Below are 21,119 nucleotides of genomic sequence, written 5' to 3'. Positions count from 1 at the left end.
CGCCCCCGAGTGGCCCTTCCGCCCCGCCCCGCCCCGCCGGCCCCAGCACTCGACTGCTGCCCGCTGCCCGCAGGCCCTTCCGCCTCACTCAGCCTAGCCGTGGAGCAGGACGGGCGTGGGCCATGGAGCGGACAGCGGGCAAGGAGCTCGCCCTGGTAAGGGGGCCTGGCGATCCGTGGGTCTAGAAACTGTAGGTCCTGGGCTTTGGAGCCATATGCACGAGCAAATCGGACCCTTCTAACCAGAACGGGATTCCTTACCTCGAGCCTCCCAGTGAAGCGGCTCATATATCTTCGAGACAGGGGCTTGTCTCCGAGCCAGAAGGGCCAGAGATAGACTCCGTGAATCTGGACCCTGAGATGTCCCCAAATGCCACACCATCCCGCGACGTGGGAGGAGGGTACCCACGCGCCGTAGGGATCTTCTTAGGCCGGGACCCTACCCCGAGTTTCGCCGACTCCCACAAGGGAGGGGCTTGGAACTGCAGGACCCAGCCTGCGTCCGCTAGCGAGGGAGCAGCCGCGGTCTGGGGACCCGTCTCCCCTGCGCGCCCTGAGCCCGCCTCCGTGTCCAGGCGCCGCTGCAGGACTGGGGCGAGGAGACCGAGGACGGCGCGGTGTACAGTGTCTCCCTGCGGCGGCAGCGCAGCCAGCGCTTGAGCCCAGGGGAAGGGTCTGGGGGCCGCCAGGTGAGGAACGAGTCGGAAGACCCGGGCGGGAGCGACCAAGTGGAGGCGGGGGCTGAGTGGAGGGGCCTAGAGGTGGAGGAGGAGGACGGAGCTGGGGAGGGGGGAGTTCGAGCCCGAGGGCAGGACTTAGAGACAGCCTGGCCTGGGGGCGGCTGGGGGAGGGGGCTAGATTCAGAGGCGGGGGCGGGGGCGGGAGCAGAACCTGGAGATCGAACTGGACGATTGAGTCTAGGTAAGTCTGGTTTAGAGAGTAGGGTGGGGCGGGGAGCAGGAATCTGGAACGGCCTTAAAGGCGCTACTAGAGAGCCGAGAGCAGCCTCGGGTGGCCAGGTGAGTGGGGGCTGAGGTCAGGGCCTGGGAGTCTGAGCGCCGCTAGGTTGGTTATGGGAAGTCGTTTGTACATGGGTTGAAATAATGAATCCAGGGTGCCGTTCCCAGAGGAATAGATAAGATCGGGTGCAAGGGAGGTGCTAGCGGTAGACTTGATTGGAAAAGGGTTGCTGGGGATGGGGCCCACGCCTCAGTGCCTCATTGCCGCCCCTGCCCACAGGTCCACAACCCCGCGGCCGACGCTTTCCTCTACTACCGCACCAGCAAGGTTCGGGCACTCAGGGCGGCACCGCTGGAGCGGCTGGTGCGGGAGTTGGTGTTTGGAGACAGGGAGCAGGACCCAAGCTTCGTGCCTGCCTTTCTGGCCACCCACCGGGCCTTTGCGCCCACCGCCCGAGTACTGGGCCTTCTCCTACCACCACCGCCCCCTCCCCTACCGCAGGGGTCAGTACCAAGGGGAAACCTCCACGTTGCTAACCCCCATACAGGGCACTTCCTCCATTGCCTCAGGTTTGGAACCAGGAAAAAACCCAACCCCAGAGCCCTTCTCCTAAGCTCCCTTCCAGTCCCCCTTCTTCACCTGACTGGAGGTGGGGGCTGTTTCCAGGGTAGAGATCAAGAAGACAGAGGGAAGAGATCTAAGCTTCAACAAGAACCTGAGGTTGGTCGCCCGTCTAACTGGCCTGTGGGTAGGAGGGTGGTGGGAGGCCTAGAGGTCAAAGGGCATGTTGGAGGCGCAGGGGCTCCAGCATGCAGAAGTCCAGGCTGGTCTCCGAGGGTCCCTCTCTCCGCCAGGGCTGTGGTGTCCGTGCTGGGCTGCTGGCTCCGGGACCACCCTCAGGACTTCTGGGACCCTCCCGCCCACCCGGACCTCGGGAGCGTTCGCACCTTTCTAGGCTGGGCAGCCCCGGCGGGGGTTGAGGCCAGAGAGGCAGAAAAGCTGCTGGGAGATTTCTTGGAGGAAGCTGAGCAAAGGCAGGAAGAAGAGCAGCCCCAGGTCTGGGCAGGTGAGGAGTTCGGGGCTCTGACAGTGCTCCCGTTGGGCCTTTCCTGCACGCTCTATCTCCCGGAGGCCGCCTGCCCTCATGGACCGCCGTGTGCAGTGTTGGCAACCCTGTCTGAACCTCAGTGCAGTGTTCTTGCGCAGTGTTCTTAACCACCTGAGACTCAGTTTCCTCCCCTGTTCAATGAGGGCTAACTTCTTGTCTTACATATTCGTGTTTGTCTAGCACCTCTGCCCTCCCCCCATTCCTAACTACGGGTGCTCCACCCGTGGGTGAGGAGGCATGGGTGAGGAGGCCGTGTGTTTCTAGCTGCTTGCTCTAGGAGCCACAGAGACCTGGGTTCAAGCCCCAGTTTTACCATTTGCTGACAGTGTGACCTTAGATAAGTCACTTCACCTCTCTGAACTTTGTGAAATGGGGCGATAACAGTAATTTCCTTATTGGAAATTCATTCATTCAGCACATATAGAACCACTAGCTCTGGGCATATAGCAATGGATAGGAGCTTTTTATTTTTTTTTTTTTTATTTTTATTTTTTTTTTTATAGAGGCATGGTTTTTATTTATTTATTTATTTATTATATTTGTTTGTTTGTTTTGTTTATACATGCACTGGGTACAGTCAGAAGCGCGGGAGGGTGAGAGAATTCACCAGAGCCAGAGTGGGGAGCAGAGTAGGCAGAAGGACCGAAGAACACTGCTGAGGGGAGCAGCGGGCGGCAGGAGAGGTCTGCGCGCCATGTGGGACCCTCCTCCTGTGGCCCGGGGAGCAGCCGGGGATCGAACCGGTGCCGCAGAGGCCGCAGGCAGCTTCGCAACCCAGCGCTCAACCGCTGCGCCACCGGGGAGGCCCTGGATAGGAGCTTTTTAATTCAGAAAATGAGTCATTTGTCCTGAGGACTGCCTCACATTCTTCTCCATTTACCTATTTGCTTTTCTGGAGTGATTTTCTCAAGTCTTCTATTCCCCATATTTGCTGTAAGATCTAAAGGTTTGATTAGAATTTTTCCCTGATGCCCACTTTTATTTTTTCTTAATTTTTAAAAAAGATTTATTTATTTTTATACAAGAGCTGGGGTACAGGCCAGAGGCACGGGAGGGTGAAAGGATTCACCAGAGACAGAGAGGGGAGCAAACAGGCAGATGGACTGAAAACACTGCTGAGGGGAGCAGTGGGCAAGACAAGAGAGGTCTGCCGCACCATGTGGGAATCTCCCTGGCCAGCCGGGAATCGAACCCACGCTGCAGAGGCTGCAGACAGCTTCACAGCACTGTGCTCAACCCACTGTGCCAAAGGGGAGGCCCTGATGCCCACTTTTAAAAACTAACATTTTGCAATGCCATTGCTCCTAATTTGAAGTGAAAGACAGAGAATGAAACAGTGTTACAAAGATAATTTTTAAATAATATGATGTTGTAACTATAATACTAAGGAGAAATAAAATGAAAGCAACTTACACAAAAATAAACTATGTTTGTTGATGTGTCAGTATTTCTCATGACTCACTAGGAGACATGACCGAGTTGTCCAGTGTCTTTGCCTGTGATAGCATTGTGGTGAATGTAACAACTACAAACACCAACTAGTGGGGGTAAGGGCACTGGTGTAGTAGCCTAGAGTGATATTTTCCAAAATGGTGAACCAACTTGCAATTTCCAAACAAAACAACATCCAGATATTCATGGTCCTTGCATCCCTGGAGCCAAGTTAATAGTGTTTTTGAGCAAGACAGTTGGGTTCTCTGTGCATATTATTATAAACAGGTTTTTCAAGAAACAAATATCTTTCTTTTTTCATTCTGATTTGTTTATTCATACAAGTAATCATTCATTCATTAAACTTTAACAAGTACCTACTTAGCATCTGTTAAAATGGGGATGCAAAAAAGGTAAAAGTTGTGTTATAACACTGTTTTAAATTTATTGTATTTAGAAGGAATATTCAGAATAAGAAAGACCTGCATTGTCTCAGAGCATTAAAGTCTTTCATGTTAGTTTAGAGCCTCAATTCTTTTTTTTTTTAATTTTTTTTATATTCCCCTTACAATTACAACCCCCTTATTTTGACCCCAAGCCCTCCTTTCCCTGCCCCTCACCCCCCATAGAGTGTTTGAGACTGAGGGACACAATTCTCCACTGCCCATGTCTAATCCTCCTGTGGCAAGAGTCCAATTTCCAAAATGTCCCCTTAAGGTGCCACCATTGAAACCCACAATAGTAAATATCGTATTTATGGGAGAGCTTTATGGCAGTCTAGTGTGCATAATCATGTTTGATTTTTTTAAAACTCCAGATGAAGAAATCAAGGCATGCAGAGAATAAAGGCTAGCTTTAATTCACACAGCTTTCTCTTAACCACAAAGTGATATAATTTCTCATTAAAATAAAATGACAGATGGGTCATGTCCTAACAGATTGAAAGTCATAAAGTTCTATTTTCTGCTCCGATCTTTGAGTTTCTGGCTTTGAATCCCTGCCATGCCTCAGTTTCCCCACCTTGAGAAGGTGAATAATAGTACTTTCCTCACCGGGTTAGTGTGCTAAATTATTGAGTTAATCTACCTAGGTGCTCAATGAAAGTTATTGTTGCTTTTTAGTCCTTAAAAATATCCAGGGAGCTCCCCATTTTAAAGATGAGTGGTAAGTGAGGCTCAGAGACACCAAGACACTTGCCCAAGGTCATACAACTAGTCCTAGATTCAAACTTGAGTATTTTTAACCCCATGTAATGCTCTCTCAGGACTTATGGGAGCTGCCCAGATCCCTGGTTCAGACCCTCCAGAAAATTGCCTGGAAGAGGTGCAGGAAGGTCTGGAGCTCCTAGATTTCAGCCTGGATGAAGTGGCTGAGCAACTGACCCTGACGGATGTGGTGAGAACCCAGGCAGGCTGATGGGGGGAGGGAGGTTCCCGGTTTCACTACAGTTCCTACCACCATACTCCTTTCATCCAGGAGCTCTTTTCCAGAGTGCGACCCTGCGAGTGCCTGGGCTCCGTGTGGTCACAGCGGGACCGGCCCGGAGCCATAGGCACCGCCCCTTCTGTGCGTGCCACAGTGACCCAATTCAACATGGTCACAGGCTGTGTACTCGGTTCGGTGCTTGGGGAGCCCGGCCTGGCCACCCCGCAGAGGGCGCAGCGGATAGAGAAGTGGATCCGCATTGCCCAGGTGCATGGTGGGGACCCTAGTGGAGAGAGAATTGAGCAGGGAGAGGGCTGGGATTCCGAAGAAAGTCATGGGGAGGGCAGAAGCAGAGGAAAGTGGTCTGGGAATGAGCCGAAGGCTGGGGCTGAGATGTGCCAAAGGCAAGGTCTAGTAGGTTCCTGGACCGGCCTGGGGCCTGGAACTGCTGAGGGGGTGCTGAAAAGGGGGTGGTGGGGGGAGTCAGGATTGAAGGAAGAGCCAAAAGCCAGAGAAAGGGGCTGGATTCCCGAGGGAGACTAAGTACGGGCTTGCAGGAGCCACAGAACTGAGAGGAGTAGAAAGATGTGGGAGCTGTGGAGAAGAACGGGTCAGTGTAAAGGGGGAGGGGAAGAGGATGAAGGTTGTCACCTGGCTGAGATTTGGGTTCCAGAAGGAGGGATCTGCGTCGAGGAGAGATGTTGTGGGCACGTCTAAGACCTGGAAAAAATAAGGAATGGGGAGGGGCCAGAAGGCAAAGTCAGAGGTGGGGGGGATGGAGGCAGTTGGGGGAGGGGCTGGGACTAGACGGGGAGGCGTGGGTTGGGCTCGTGGAGGAGGCGGCTGAGTGGAGGAGGAGGCTGGTAGTCTGTCATATGTGGGGAACACAGGGGTCGGAAATCACGGGATCTAAGGCGGATCATACCCTGGGGTCTGATCATCACCCCCATCTCTCCCCAGCGCTGCCGGGAACTCCGGAACTTCTCTTCCCTGAGGGCCATCCTGTCCGCCCTGCAGTCTAACCCCTTATACCGGCTCAAGCACTGCTGGGGGGCTGTGAGTCGGTGAGCCTGGCATGGTGTGGGAGCCTGCTGCGCGGGACCTCCGCCCCATCCCATCCCCACTGCTGACTATCCCAGTCATCAGCTCTGATCCCTCTCCTGTCCCCACCCCCCCTACCGCCCCCAGGGAACCGTTATCCATTTTCAGGAAACTCTCGAAGATTTTTTCCGATGAAAACAACCATCTTAGCAGCAGAGAGATTCTCTTCCAGGTATAGATGGGTGCGGGTCCTGTGGATTTCAGTCTAAGGAAGGGGACTTGGAGCCAGGCAGGGCATAGTTTTTCGTTGTCACAACATTTACTGTCCTTTCACTACACTCCAAGAATGATCTCCCCCTTGTTTGTGGGTGGTTTCACCTTTTTTCCTGCCTCTGTTGCTATAGCTGGGTGACCGTTTTATTTATTCCTTCAACAAATACCAGAAGTTACAAGGGAAAGTGTCCTTAAGGCCAGAGTCATAACGAAGGAGGGGGGGCGGAATTTGTGCTAGGGACTTGACTTTGATAAACAAAACTAAAATATGTGTACCAATAGGTCTGACTAATTGCAGGCAAGATTTAGGGGTGGACAATATAGATGATTAAGTGCCAGTTCTTATGGTAAGTTCAGAATAGATGGAGCCTTAAGCCTGCTCCTTCCATCTGGAACACTGTTCTCATTGACATCCTGCAGGTCTGTGCCCAAATGTTACTCCCTGAGCGCCTCAGCATTTCTACCTCCCCCTCTTATCTCTGCCTGTCCTTACATTACATCTTGAACTTGGTTTTGTCATCATCCTTGCTAATGTCTGCTCCAGGAGACCAGGATTTTGGTATTTTGTTCTCTGCTGCCTCCCCTGCATTCAAAACAGTGCCTGACCCCAAAGTAGGTGCTCAATAAATATCTGTGAGTGAACCAATGTCTCAAGTAAGGATAAAAGTTCAAGGCACATGGAAATCTGCATAAGCACCTATATGTGCTAAGCAACATTTTCCTGCCCTGGAGAAACTCAGGCCCCAACTGGGAGATACACAGTGTAATCATAACTGCCTCGGCAAATATGTAATTAATTACCAGGCAGAGCAATTCTGCGAAGACACTATTCATGATACCAGGCTGGGAACAGGTGTTCTCACCTGTGTAAAACTGGCCTTGGAGACCATGGGCCCCACAAACCCCACTTCCCATCATCTCCAGTAGGGCCTCCTCCCTGTCCCACTATTCAATTTCCCTTGCCTTTGGCTTTTACACCTGGCTTGTGATTGTTGAATGCCATTTGGGTAGATATGGTGGTTTGGGGGCATTCTCCTTGAGGGGGGTCAAGGAGACCCCAGGACTGCTCAGTTCTTCTCTGCTCCCTAGGAGGAGGCCACTGAGGGACCCCAAGAAGAGGACAGGCACCCAGGAAGCTTGCCTTCTGTGAGTAATATGTTTTGGGATGGGGAACAAAATGGAGTCCTCAGAGAGGAGGGTGGATCATGACAGGGTTGGTGATGGCTAAGAGTGACTATAACTCTGGGGGGCTGCAGAAACTGCCACCAGGCCCCGTGCCCTACCTTGGCACCTTTCTCACGGACCTGATTATGTTGGACACAGCACTGCCGGATATGTTGGAGGTCTGACCCCTGACCCTTGACCCCTGGTCCTAATACCACTGGCCCTCAGCGCGGAGGGCCTTCCTGATCCTTGGCCCTGCCTACATTCTTGACCCAACCCCTTACTCAGTGGGGTTCCTACATCCCAGCCTCTGACCTTGACCCTTGATCCTTGACCCTGGAGGCTCCAGTTCTAACAAAGCTTGCCCCTAGGGGGATCTCATCAACTTTGAGAAGAGGAGGAAGGTGAGAGGGCACTGGGGTGGGCTTGGAGGAGTTGGGGGGTAGCACAGAAGCTGGAATGAGACTCAGAGCCTGTCCAATTAGGAGTGGGAGATCCTGGCCCACATCCAGCAGCTACAGAAGCGCTGTCAGAGCTACTGCCTGAGCCCCTGCCCACCCATCCTGGCTGCACTGCGTGCCCAGCGTCAACTAAGTGAGGAGCAAAGGTGACCACGCAGTGGCCTGGTCCACACCAGCCCTACACCAGCCCCATCCCAGCTAACTCTGGTTACACGGTGGATATACTTACCCCGTGCATGCTCCAGCTCCTCCTAAAACCCCCTCTTGAGCACTCACCCTCAACCTGTGACTTTGCCTTATCTCCAGTCCAATCAAGGACTCTAATCACAAACTTTCACTCCGCCTGACTTCGTGACTTCAACCCTTACTTTGTAGCTTGCCATTCAACTCACCATCCATGTTTTCTTCCTCACCTTCTTACCCTATCTGACTCCCTTAGAAATCCTTTATCTGACTCTCTGAGCCCAGCCATTGACCCCCACTTCGAGCAACTGACTCCAACTTTGACATATATTTGACTATTCAACTATTCCAATGGTTTCCTTTCATCCAATTGAATCCATTACCATTACCATTGACTCCTATGATTTCCTGACCCTAAATTCTGTCCTTGACCTAATTTGACCCCTCAGCTCATCCTGTGAATCTCTATGTGACCCACCAGCCATCTCACCCACAAAAAGACCCTGCTGCTGAAATGATCCACTTATACCCAGACCCCGACCCTCAGTGCCTAATCCCTGGCTTCTCCCCAAAATCCAGCTCCCAAGTGATTCTCTCATGTCTTCACCCCTACTGCTTCCTGCCCCAAACCCACTTCTGTGTCTTGACCCCTCAGCTACCGAGTCTCTCGTGTCATTGAGCCTCCAGCTGCCTCTTGCCCCAGCTCCCCACATGTCCAGCGACGTATCAGCCTTACCAAGCGCCTCAGTGCGTGAGTCTCAGGGGTCTGTGCGTGGGGCAGGTTGTGATATGGTTAGAAATAGGGGCTGTTCCTGGAAGTGAGTCAGACCTCAGTCTCATCACCTGTTCCTATCTTCAGAAAACTGTCCCGAGAACGAGGCTCATCCCCTTGTGGGAGTGCCGGGGACCCCTCATCTCCCACCTCCAGGTGAGCATTCCACTTGTTAAAGGGACTGAAGATGGTAGGGGCAGAGATTGGAGCAGCCACCCCACCTCTGGCTCTGTGTCTCTGCCAGTCTGTCCCCAGGCTCTCCCCTATCTAGTCCTAGAATGAGGGACCCTCCTGGCAGTCCCCCGGCCTCTCCAGGACTCCAGCACCCCAACACCAAGGTACCAGAAATGTGCATGTGAGTGTTTGTGTGTGTGTGTGTGTGTGTGTGCATACACACAGGATTTCGGGTCCCGGTGCATACATGGGAAGATGTGCATGTGGTTGACTCAACCCTTTGGGTGTCTTTGAGGGATTTGAGGGATTGTCCATCAATTTTGCTCAGATCTGGACTGATCCTTTTACTCGAGGGCACTCCAGGATATGATCACACATTCTTGTAAGGATGCAAATGTCCCCAGGAATGACATCTCTAAAGGGGAAGTGTGGGCATCCACCATGTCCAAGACAATGTGCAGGGTTGCTCATGGCATGGGCTTGCGTGTGCACAACCACTGTGAGCATTTGTGTGTCCTCGATGCTCTCTATATACACACGATTTCTTATGTGTGAACATGTTTCTTAGTCATGTGTGTGTTTGTGTAAGTAACAGGGAATGAAGGTCTGTATGTGATGGGATTGCATAGCTGTGGGTTGCTGCGTGTACACTAATTGCATGTTCCCAGGCTCCAGGTGTGTAGGAGGACTTGTTGAATAAATCAGGGAGGGACCCCACTCTGACCTCTTCCACTGCTCAGCCCATGCCCTTTGCTGCCTATAGTTACTCCTAAACTCAGACCGGCCAGGTCCCCAACCCCTGACCTCACCCCTAAGTGGCTTTCAACTCCCACTCCCTGCACTGCAGGACTCAGAGGCCCGAGTCATCCGAGTCAGCATCGACAATGACCATGGGAACCTGTATCGGAGCATCTTGGTGAGCACTGAGACAGACCTACTGAGGGCAGGCCTACCCTGGGAGCTTGGGCCAGCATACTTCACCTTACATCCTCTCTTCCCAGCTCACTAGCCAGGACAAGGCCCCCAGTGTGATACAACGAGCCTTACAAAAGCACAATGTAGCCCAGCCCTGGGCCCGAGACTACCAGCTATTTCAACTCCTTCCTGGGGACAAGGGTGAGATGGGATAGCTGGGAGGGCAACAGATTCAGTAGGGTCAAGGATGGCCCTAACAGGGTCATGAGATAGTTCTAGCATGGAGTAGGGATAATGTAAAGCAGAGTAGGGATAAGAGGCAATAAAATATCTGTGCTTTAGTTATATGAGGTCATGAAGTTGTCCTGGCTCAGTGTGAGGGAAGAGGACACTGAAAGCATCTTCCTAGGATTTATAGGGAAGTGAGATTGGCCAGAGTCAAACGGGAGAGGATGTGTAGGAGGCTCTCTATGGATTTCAATTTATGAGATCATGAGGTTGTTTAAGCTGAACTTTGTAGAGCAGGAATCTTAGGAGGGCCTGGGCTTGGATTTAAGGGGAAATGAGGGACACTCAAGTTATCAAACTTGACATGGGAGAGAGCTATATGGTATTGAAACTCAGGGTAGGGGGAACATGAGATTATTCAGCAAGGAAGTAGTAGGAGATTGTACAGTTTTTGAGAAGGAGATGTAAGAGGATATGCTAGAAAATCAGCTAGACACTAGGAAGAAATACTTGAGGTTTTCATGTGTCATGTGTGAGAGCTGAGGTTGTGCAGGCTCAAAGTGGGAAGTCAAAAGTTCTCCAAGTGACCAGTGACCAGAAATTGCTCATGGTGAGAAACACGGGAACTTGGCTGGAAAGTGGGGTGGGCAGGAAGTTGTTTGGGATGAGTGACCTGAGTTTGTACAAGTTTATAGTGTATGTTGTTATCTAAACTTGGAGGGGGGGGGAATAAGAGGAGGTTGCCCAGTCTCATGGGAAGGGGAAGCATGAGGTTATGCAAACTTTGAATGGGAAGTCATGCAGATTCCCCAATGAGAGGAGAATGAAGTTGGCTCAACAATAACTGAAGGGACCCAGGGTGAACGGCAGAAAGTTACCTAGGTCCTTTGTGGGAGAAATATGAGATTGTGTTGGACTTTCACTGTTGTCTTTACCCCTGACCAGAGCTCCTGATTCCTGACAATGCCAATGTCTTCTATGCAATGAGTCCAGCTGCTCCTGGAGACTTCATGCTGCGGCAGAAGGAGGGAGCTAGGCACACTACCTCGATCTCCCCAACCTGAGAGAGTCCTCGCCTCCCTCCAGGACACAGTTGGGAAGTTTGAGACCTGGCTTCTGTCAATCTTGGGGCAGGGAGGAGACTTCTCTCCACTAAGCTCTCATTTCCTGATAGAGACCACTGTGATTTGTACCCTGTGGCCCTCCCCCAACTTTATCCCATTGGATCCCATCCTTCTGACCTTGGGACCAGATGCCTATTCCAAAGACACAGTGGCAATGGAGAGTTTCATCCCATAAACAGTGAATGGGGTTGGACACTGGGAGATCAGACCCTTTCCCAGAGAAATCTTGTAACTCTTAAAGATACATCAGAACTGACAGAAGTAGAAAATAGTGACAAAAGTTAAGAAATTGTAATTAATCTTGTCTGTTCTGTGCCTGTACCCCACGTTCATTCCCTATGAAGATAAAGCCATTTTAAAAAAAAAATAAGAACCTCAGAAATGAGTTGGGGAAAAAGGAAAGAAAAGAAACACCAAAAAGAATTTAAATAGGGGCCTCCCTGGTGGCGCAAGGGGTTAAGACACAACTTATGGAGCTATCCGTAGCTACTGCAGCACAAGTTTGATCCCTGGCCAGGGAGCTACCCACATGACGCAGCAGACCTCTCCTGACTTGCCCACTGCTCCCCTCAGCAGTGTACTTCAGTTAATCTGCCTGTTCTGTTCCCTACTCTGTCCCTGGTGAATCCTCTCACCCTCCACACCTCTGGCCTGTACCCCAGTTCTTATATGCATAAATAAATCTTTAAAAAAAAAAGAATTTAAATAAACCCCCCAAACTGAAAAAAGAATAAACAGAAAAGCCAAACAAAACAAAAGGAAAAAAAGGGGTTTTTTTAATTTAATTTAATTTTAAAAAAAGATTTATTTATACAAGCACTGAGTACAGTCAGAAGCGCGGGAGGGTGAGAGAATTCACCAGAGCCAGAGCGGGCAACAGAACAGGCAGACTGACGAAATACACTGCTGAGGGGAGCAGCAGGTGTGGCAGGAGAGGTCTGCGCGCCATGTGGGACCCTCGCCAGCGGCCGGGGATCGAACCGGCGCAGCAGCGGGCAGCTTTGCAGCCCAGCACTCAACCACTGTGCCACCAGGGGAGGCACTGTTTTTTTTAATTTTAAAAGGGGTTAGGGGAGGCATGGCTGGATGCTGGGGGCAGATCGCTGTTATACACAGAAGGTACAGAACTCCATCCCCCAACATTATTGGGGTGATATGCTTTTTTTCTGACATGTATATGGACGAGTGAAGAAGTTTCATCAAATCAGAGACAAATAATATCATTACCCATGGGTCAATAAGGCTTTGAGGATGAAAGGAGAGGGGTGGGCTGTCTCAGAGCATGAGAGTAGGATAAAACAGAGAAGGGAGAAAGGAAGTGGGCTCCAGAGCCAGCCACAACCCAGTCATAGCAACAGCAACAAAGTATGCCCAATGACAATGCAAACCAAAGAGGAAAAATCTCAAAAATGGTTGAAAGACTATTAAAATTATTTTCTCTCAGCCTTCATTCTAATTCTATAAGTAGTACAGCAAAATGCATTTGTAAGCTAAATCTAATTCCAATCTATTTGATCTATTTTTGCATTAGCTCACAGGACAGAATAACCAAATAGAATTTTGATTGGCCTCGTCAAAACTTTCTATAAGAGATCTTAGATTGAGTTGTCAACATTCGAACTCTCTAGACCTTGGGAGCCATGCCATGGAATGATCTCACAAGGCTTTACCTGCAACATTTGGACCTTTGGGTAAATTTCCTGCTCTTGAGTTTCCCAGGGTTTTTCTCTCTGGGGTCTTCAGGCATCTTGAGAGATAAGCTTACTTACTCTTCTGCAACCCTTCAGGCAAGGTTACAGGCTTTTTTCTTTGCTCAATTTCAACTTTCAGAAGGTCTCAACTGTGACATTCCAATCCAAACTAATATTTCCAATCCTCTTTTTAAGGATCTTTTTGCCCTTGAATTTAAAACAAAAACTTAAGTTCAATTAGTCCTATACGGAAAACTCTCAATCATGAGTTTCATCTTAAAATATTGTTGAAGTCTGCCTCCTGTTTTAATTTCTCCAGAAACAACTTCTGAAAATGTTAAAACTCTGAAATAATCAAAATTAAGTTCTGATAATAACATAGTTGATAAGGAAATTTGGTCAACATGATAACTTACAACATTCCAGAACAACAACCAGAATTGACAAACAATGTTATTTCAGAACATATCAGAGACTTAAGGAGTTTCACATATTTTTTAGAACAATATTCATATTCATGTATATGCTAAAGTGGAACATTTGTCTCAATCGACAGTTCTTCCCATTAAGTTCCCAATAAATACCAAATAGATTGAATTCATTTAATGTCTTTCCCACAAGAAAGGGTGGAAATATTACAGAGTGTCTCTACTGAGTTGCCATAAGATTTCCTCTGGTCAATCAAGGAAAAAACTACCAACTTTTTTCTTTTTAATTTACTTTATTTATGCATACAAGAGCAGAGGTGGAGGGGGTGAGAGGATTCACCAGAGACAGAGAGGGGGTCAGAACAGGCAGATCTACTGAAATACACTGCTGAGGGGAGCAGCAGGTGAGTCAGGAGAGGTCTGCTGCACCATGTGGGTAGCTCCCTGGCCAGGGATAGAACTCATGCTGCAGTTCATAGTGCTGAGATTTAACCCCTTGCGCCACCAGAAAGGCCCACTCCCAACTTTAAAGCTTAGATTCCTGGAAAGTTTTATCATAAGTATTCGAGAAAACACCATTTAATTACCTAACAGTGACAATTTAAGATATCAGAGTTCCAACTAGAATCTACCAGCACAATGCCAACAGAATTAGAACCTTCCCATCTTCTTAGATCTCCTTCCAAATGTAACAATTTTCCTCCACTAAACCTTACTTTATCATTTCTGTTCTATGATTGGAATTCTTAACCTTCAAAAAACTTTAATTTCCCAACTCCCATTTAATCTAATGTTTAAAGACTTGAGCAATTCACCTCAGGCTACCTCGTCTGTACAGCATGTGCCCAACACAAATGACACAGGGAAGGGGGAAAAGTTACATTCAATAACACAAATTCAAAGATAAACGCTTCAAACCAAGCCATTAAATTTCAAATCAGTTTTCATTAACCAAAGTGAAATCTAAGTTAGTTTTCGTTAACCACACATTATCCCAGATCATACTTCCTGGAAGCATGTGTACAAGTTCCTGATTTATTTCCAGCTCATAATTTCTACAGGTGTCATCTGCACCATTTTATAGATCCTCCAGAGGCCAGGACAGACTCAAAGGAGAAGATATACAAACATATAACATATGGACACAGGGAGCCCCTTCATTTTTTCATTTAACCCATGTGGAATATCATATGAAACTGCATTTTTACTCATATCTACAAAGACACAGAGCTTTCTTTCTGCTTCTTTATGAGGACAAACCTTAGTTTTCTGATGCTAGATCCTTTTCACCAATGTCTGATGGAAAGGCAGTTTTACTTATATTGATGTAGGAAGACTGTTTATTCACCTGAATCACACACATACCTTCAAAAAAAGTTTGCAAAGAGACAAAAGGTAAAAATCAAACATATAAAAAAAATCACAAAAATCAACATTGGAAAACAAAAAATTAAAAGCCAAAATCAAATCAAAACCAAGTTTTCCCCATGGAGACAAAATCAAATTCCAAAGCAGGGAATTTGCTGTTGTCAGCAGAGGTAACATGGCTTCAGATGCCATGCACATGCCTTAGACTCTAGAAGGAGAAAAGGTTCAGTTAGAGCAGTTACCAAGGATGAATAGCTTTATCCATCATCTCAGGGTTTCAAGTGTTCAATGAGAAGTTAATCCTGCCATAACTTGCAACAGAAGCTGAAAGAAAAAAATACTTTTATTTTGTCCTCTCCTTAAATATCTCATGTCTTTTTTTTAAGATTTATTTTATTTATGCATACAAGACCTGAGGTGTAGGCCAGAGGAGCAGGGGGGTGGTGAGAGGATTCACCAGAGACAGAGTGGGGAGCAAAACAGGTGGATCCACTGAAATACACTGCTGAGGGGAGCTGGTGAGCCTGCTGAGCCTGTTGTACCATGTGGGTAGCTCCCTGGCCAGGGATGGAACTCATGCTGCAGCGGCTGCTGATAATGTGATGGTGCTGAGACTTAACCTCTCGCACCACCAGGGAGGCCCTATCTCAGGTCTTGACAGGTTCACAAGACCAATAGGTTTTGGTCTTCAAGTCATCACCTTTTGGGGTTTTCATCACTCTGGAATAATACTCCCTAGTTTTTATGCCTGCAAGTTTCATTTTATTTTATCTTTTTTAATTATGTTTATTGAGGAAAAGTAAGTTTACATTGTTGTATATGCTTTGGGGATTTATAGCACACTGGGATTGTGGATGTATTAATACCAGGTAGACTAGAGCCTCTGGGAGAAGTAGCAATCCAAGTGAGCTCATTCTCACAGTGGAGCTGGGGGTTGAAGTTTTAAATCCCCAATTGCAGGTCCTTCTTTCATCTGGATCAGCGTATTTGGAAATGAGTTAAGTGCATGAGACAGAAGCATGGCCCTGGAGAGCAGAATGAGCAGTTGCCTTAGACACACTTTAAACTGCTCTGTTTCCTTTTGCAATTTCAGATCTATCCCTTGGTGACTGGGGCAATGCATCACTGCTATGGCAGATGACACAGCTACTGCTTTTAGCAACATCAAGTACGTGCATCTAGTAGGTGCTTAATGTCTTCATTGCCGATTATAAGGAGGTCCCTTTCCTTCCATATAGCACCATGTGCATGTAAAACCATGAAGGAACACTTTGAGTCTGTCTAATGAGAACAATCCTCTTGCTGGCCCTAGGTAACTTAAAATGTAAAAGTAAATAGGTTCTTTCAGTGTCTACCAAAAAAATCAATCAAATGATCCCCCACAGTGAGAGTTACCAGAGGCTATAAAGGGGTTATCATAGTAGGCTTTTTCAGATTGTGTGGAGTCCCTGGGTCTCCCTATGCTTCATCTGAGACTCCATCCTGGACTAGCATTTGTCTCCTTTTCTCCTTTGCTCCTTTACTTCTCTTGCTGTACCTGTATTCCTTTCTGTGACCTTTGTCTAAATCTTCAATTTGTGCTTTCATTCCTTTCTTCTCATTTTCTCATGTCTTCTCCCTTTCTTGCTTCCTACTTGAGACACGAGTTTGATCCCCAGCCAGCCAGAGAGCAATGCACATGGCGCAGCAGACCTCTCCTGACTCGCCCACTACTCCCCTCAGCAGTGTGTTTCAGTCAGTCTGCCTGTTCTGTTCTTCCCCACTCTGTCTCTGGTGAATCCTCTCACCCCCTGCATCTCTGGCCTGTACCCCAGCTCTTGGATGCATAAATAAATAAATCTTTAAAAAAATAGTATATGTATTGTGGGTATTTGTCCATAAAGGCAGGCTGATAGGAGAGAAAAATAGAGGCAAACAAATTAGGCCTCCTTTTATGATTCTGCTGGTATGGAGGGACAGAATTTCTCCAATTCAGTAAGTCCCCAATGGAAAAGGGGGAGAGTGACCATTAGTATCCTGTAGGTTGTCTCTGTTCATTTAATCCACCTACCGGGAATTGGTAAAGACGGAACTGGAACTGTCTTACCCTAGGGTAGCTCCTTTGGCCAAATTGGTTGTCCCAGCTGGTATGAGAAGGAGAATCCATTCTAGTCCATTCTTTAGTTTGCAGATAGCAAAGCCTTCAGAGCCTCTGCAGCCTCCCTGGGAGGGGCACTGGCCTCTTGAAAGGGATTCTCCACTGATGAATTCAAAGTTTCCAGTAAGTGATAGTCCTCCACTTCTTGTCCTTTTATTGTATGACTATTAAGGTAAGGGTAAAGTTGATCCCCTCCTATTTTTACCATCAAGTGGGCCTCCAGCTTTTCTAAGTCTAATTTATGTAGGCACATAAAAGTACAAAATTCCTCCAAGTGACAACTGAGCTTGTCCCAGTCACCAGAATTTATCCAATTTGACTCTTGGCCAAAGTAGAAGATCTCCCCTACTTAAGCCAAACATAACATTGTATAAAGCACGTTAACACACACCAAGAAGACTTCAAGAAACACAAGTTCTAAGCTAGAGATTTGAAACAATCCCCAGATATATGCCCACAGAATCTCCCATAAAACAAAAAGCAGCTTCCATACACCAGACCTTATCAGATTTCCCAAACCAAATCTTAGAAAAGAGAAAGAAGATGCAGAGGAAGGAGGAAGAAGAGAAGAGGAAGGTGGAGGGGAAGCAGTACTGTTTAGTTTTTTTTTTTTAAAGATTTATTTATTTATTTGCTTATTAATTTATTAATTTATTTATACAAGCACTGGGTACAGTCAGAAGCGTGGGAGGGTGAGAGAATTCACCAGAGCCAGAGCGGGGAGCAGAGCAGGCAGACCGATGAAATACACTGCTGAGGGGAGCAGCGGGCGGCAGGAGAGGTCTGCGCGCCATGTGGGACCCTCCTCTGGTGGCCGGGGAGCAGCCGGGGATCGAACTGGCGCTGCAGAGGCCACGGGCAGCTTCGCAGCCCAGCACTCAACCGCTGCACCACCGGGGAGGCCCTCAGTACTGTTTAAACTACAAATTGAACCTTCTTAATCAACATACACCCCCCCCACACACACACACACAAAATTTATAGGCTGGCACATGAGCGGATGCCACCTGTCCTACATCGGTTAGCATCTGCTGAGCAGAGACCAAGGTGCAAACCAAAGCCACACATGGCAAGCTGGTGGCTTCTCCACAGACACCCCTCCTGACCAGCAGTTTAACTGCTGAAGCCTCAGCACTTTAACTGCCATAAGTGCCGACTGTTTTAACTGCCCCAAACCATGGTGGTTTAACTGCCAAAAGTCCCAGCTCTGCCTCTTTTTCCCATCATCCCTCAGTAGGGGGGCAGGTAGAGTCTGGAAAGCTACCTCATATATCATTGAAGATGGTAGAGCCGCCATAGCTCATTGGTTATGAGCACCACCCATTGGCTCAGAGGTTGCTCTGCACTGTTGCTCTTACACCCCCTTTCTTCCTTTTTTTTTTTAAGATTTATCTATTTATGCATACAAGAACTGGGGTACAGGCCAGAGGTGTAGGGGGTGAGAGGATTCGCCAGAGACAGAGTAGGGAACAGAACAGGGAGATGTACTGAAATACACTGCTGAGGGGAGCAGCAGGTGAGTCAGAAGAGGTCTGCTGCGTCATGTGGGTAGCTCCCTGCCCAGGGATCAAACTCAGCCTGCAGCGGCTATGGACAGCTTCATAGGCTGCATCTCAACCCCTTGTGCCGCCAGGGAGGCCCCCCTTTCTACCTTCTGATGGCTAGTATGAAGATGTGGAGTGGATCATCTTGAATTGGCTGATTCACACCTTCTGAATAATTGAGCAACATACTGAGAGAAACATGAGATTTTGGGAGCAGGTGTCAGAGAAGCTCCCCAATTTTGAAGCCCAACTTCAGTGTAGGTCAGTTTGGATGTGCTGGTGCAGTTTCAGTTTTGAAACAACCAATGTGGGATTGAAAATAGACCAATCAGGGGCCTCCTTGGTGGCGTAGGGTTTAAGTCTCAGCACTATGAAGCTATTGGAAGCTACTGCAGCATGAGTTCAATCCCCAGCCAGGGAGCTAACCCACATGGCACAGCAGACCTCTCCTGCCTCTCCCACTGCTCCCCTCAGGAGTGTGTTTCAGTAGATCTGCCTGTTCTGCTCCCCACTCTGGTGAATCCTCTCACCTCACACACTTCTAGCCTACACCCCAGATCTTGTCTGCATAAATAAATAAAATAAGTCTTAACAAAAAAGAAAGAAAATAGACCAATCAGGTTTAAGCTTGCATCTAAGCCAAAGGGGCTTCTGGTGTTATAGGTAAGGCTGGACATAGTTTCAGACAGTTATGAAGCCAGCATGTAACTGAAAATGGACCAACTTGGTTGGACCTTGACCAGCACCAAACAGCTGGGATTGTAAATGGGCCAATTTGATTAAATCTCCCACAGGTGCTAATCATGTACAATGGGCCAATTAGTTCTGAAAGGCGGGTACGCTGAAGGGTATAAAAGGATCGTTTTTAAACCCTTAAAACTAAGGGTATAAAAAGTAAGAATAGTTAGACCTGTCCAAACTCTCTCTTGGAAAGACCTTTGTAGAGCTGTAACACTAATCTCTGTCCTCTGGCACTACTCCTTTGCAGACTTCCAACCCTGCATCATACATTGCATGCTGAATGACACCGTTGGTCATGTGCTTACTGTCTTTGAAAGAGCTGTTTATTGTTAGATTATGCTCAAAATCTCTAAGAGCTGAAACACTGGCACCATGCCCTGTGCTGTTGCCTCTGACGCGGACCGGTCTGGTGTCCAGTGCTGTCCTGACCAGCCTTCAGGTTGCTGTTGCTGACTGCTGCAGTGCTACTCTTGGAGAAACCTTTGAAATCTTGGACCTTCACAGAGAACTTTATAGATCTTCATAGGCCTTCAAGACCTTCACATCTGATCTCTGCTTCAAATCACCACCTGACCATTACTACTGCTTCCGGCCCGGCCTCTAACTCTTTCCTCTGTGTCAACTTCTTTAATCTCTCTCTCTCCCCTTTGTAAATAAACCCTGTTGTGGTTGCACCCTGTGCCTGAGTTGTGTCCTGCAAATGCAGTTGTGTGTGCACTAGTGAGGACCCACCAACCATGACAGTTGCCCCCCAGCCTTGCAGTTTCACAGGTAGTTGTATTGCTGCTACTTGAATTGCCTGTAAGAATATAAATACATATCTTACTGAAGTCACTATTATTCAAGACTTTATTGCAGTAGCCAAAAGAATATTGTGGGGCCTCCCTGGTGGCATGAGAGGTTAAGACGCAACCTATGGGGCCTCCCCAGTGCTGCAGAGGTTGAGCGCTGGGTTGCGAAGCTGCCCGCAGCCTCTGCAGTGCCGGTTCGATCCCCGGCTGCTCCCCGGCCACAAGAGGAGGGTCCCACATGGCGCGCAGACCTCTCCTGCCGCCCGCTGCTCCCCTCAGCAGTGTACTTCAGTCCTTCTGCCTGCTCTGCTCCCCGCTCTGGCTCTGGTGAATTCTCTCACCCTCCCGCGCTTCTGACTGTACCCAGTGCATGTATAAACAAAACAAACAAACAAATAAATAAAAACATGCCTATAAAAAAAAAAAAAGACGCAACCTATGAAGCTATCCGCAGCCACTGCAGCACCAGTTCAATCCCTGGCCAGCCAGGAAGCTACCCACATGGCACAGCAGACCTCTCCTGACTCGCCCTCTGCTCCCCTCAGCAGTGTATTTCAGTCAATCTGCCTGTTCTGTTCCCCACTCTGTCTCTGGTGAATCCTCTCACCCCCTAAACCTCTGGCCTGTGCCCTAGTTCTTGTATGCATAAATAAATAAATCTTTAAAAAAGAATACTGTGTTTTATTTTATTATTTTTTTTAATAGAGGCGTGTTTTATTTATTTATTTATTTGTTTGTTTGTTTGTTTTGTTTATACATGCACTGGGTACAGTCAGAAGTGCGGGAGGGTGAGAGAATTCACCAGAGCCAGAGCAGGGAGCAGAGCAGGCAGAAGGACCGAAGTACACTGCTGAGGGGAGCAGCGGGCGGCAGGAGAGGTCTGCGCGCCATGTGGGACCCTCCTCCGGTGGTTGGGGAGCAGCCGGGGATCGAACTGGCGCCGCAGAGGCCGCGGGCAGCTTCGCAACCCAGCGCTCAACCGCTGCGTCACCGGGGAGGTCCAAGAATACTGTGTTTTATGTAGCACTGAGAATGGCTCACACCTCCTGGGAGCAGTGCCAGGCTTTCCCACAAGTTCCATCTTCCTATGTAAGGAGAACCTCTCCTTTCCAACAGTTCCAACGAAAGCCCTAGAGCAGATGCCTATCAGACCAATTTGTG

The 21,119-nt window shown here is 48.4% G+C and overlaps 1 protein-coding gene across 4 annotated transcripts; it reads left to right on the top strand.

Annotated features, from left to right (window-relative positions):
• The first annotated feature begins 74 nt into the window (after window positions 1–74).
• On the top strand, window positions 75–19,837 carry RGL3 (ral guanine nucleotide dissociation stimulator like 3). 4 transcript variants are annotated; one of them, XM_037505871.2, is made up of 21 exons: window positions 75–155; window positions 575–688; window positions 1,239–1,462; window positions 1,626–1,679; window positions 1,814–2,025; window positions 4,763–4,893; window positions 4,975–5,190; window positions 5,884–5,987; window positions 6,112–6,196; window positions 7,327–7,383; window positions 7,494–7,580; window positions 7,773–7,805; window positions 7,887–8,008; window positions 8,701–8,796; window positions 8,905–8,973; window positions 9,062–9,155; window positions 9,839–9,907; window positions 9,993–10,107; window positions 11,080–12,949; window positions 15,839–15,913; window positions 19,415–19,837. In XM_037505871.2, the coding sequence occupies exons 1-19, from the start codon at window positions 123–125 to the stop codon at window positions 11,196–11,198; spliced, it is 2,034 nt and encodes a 677-aa protein (XP_037361768.1). In that variant the 5' UTR covers window positions 75–122; the 3' UTR covers window positions 11,199–12,949; window positions 15,839–15,913; window positions 19,415–19,837. The 4 variants fall into 4 exon arrangements, with proteins under 4 accessions (XP_037361768.1, XP_037361766.1, XP_037361771.1 ...); XM_037505869.2 differs by lacking the exons at window positions 15,839–15,913; window positions 19,415–19,837 and having other exon boundaries at window positions 1,239–1,528; window positions 11,080–13,427; XM_037505874.2 differs by lacking the exons at window positions 9,993–10,107; window positions 15,839–15,913; window positions 19,415–19,837 and having other exon boundaries at window positions 1,239–1,528; window positions 11,080–11,118.
• Window positions 19,838–21,119: the final 1,282 nt, after the last annotated feature.

This window comes from Talpa occidentalis, unplaced genomic scaffold (genome assembly GCF_014898055.3).
Source record: "Talpa occidentalis isolate TD23 unplaced genomic scaffold, MPIMG_talOcc4v2.1 talOcc4.12, whole genome shotgun sequence".
NCBI classification, from domain to species: Eukaryota; Metazoa; Chordata; class Mammalia; order Eulipotyphla; family Talpidae; genus Talpa; species Talpa occidentalis.
The sequence above is the reverse complement of the archived record's forward strand: the minus strand, read 5'-3'. Positions and strand labels throughout refer to the sequence as shown.

Coding starts and splice junctions, on each gene's coding strand:
- RGL3 (XM_037505869.2), top strand. CDS start 123: ATGGAGCGGACAGCGGGCAAGGAGCTCGCCCTG. Junction 1,529..1,625: donor CACTTCCTCCATTGCCTCAG/GTTTGGAACCAG, acceptor GGCTGTTTCCAG/GGTAGAGATCAAGAAGACAG. Junction 6,197..7,326: donor GCAGAGAGATTCTCTTCCAG/GTATAGATGGGT, acceptor TCTGCTCCCTAG/GAGGAGGCCACTGAGGGACC.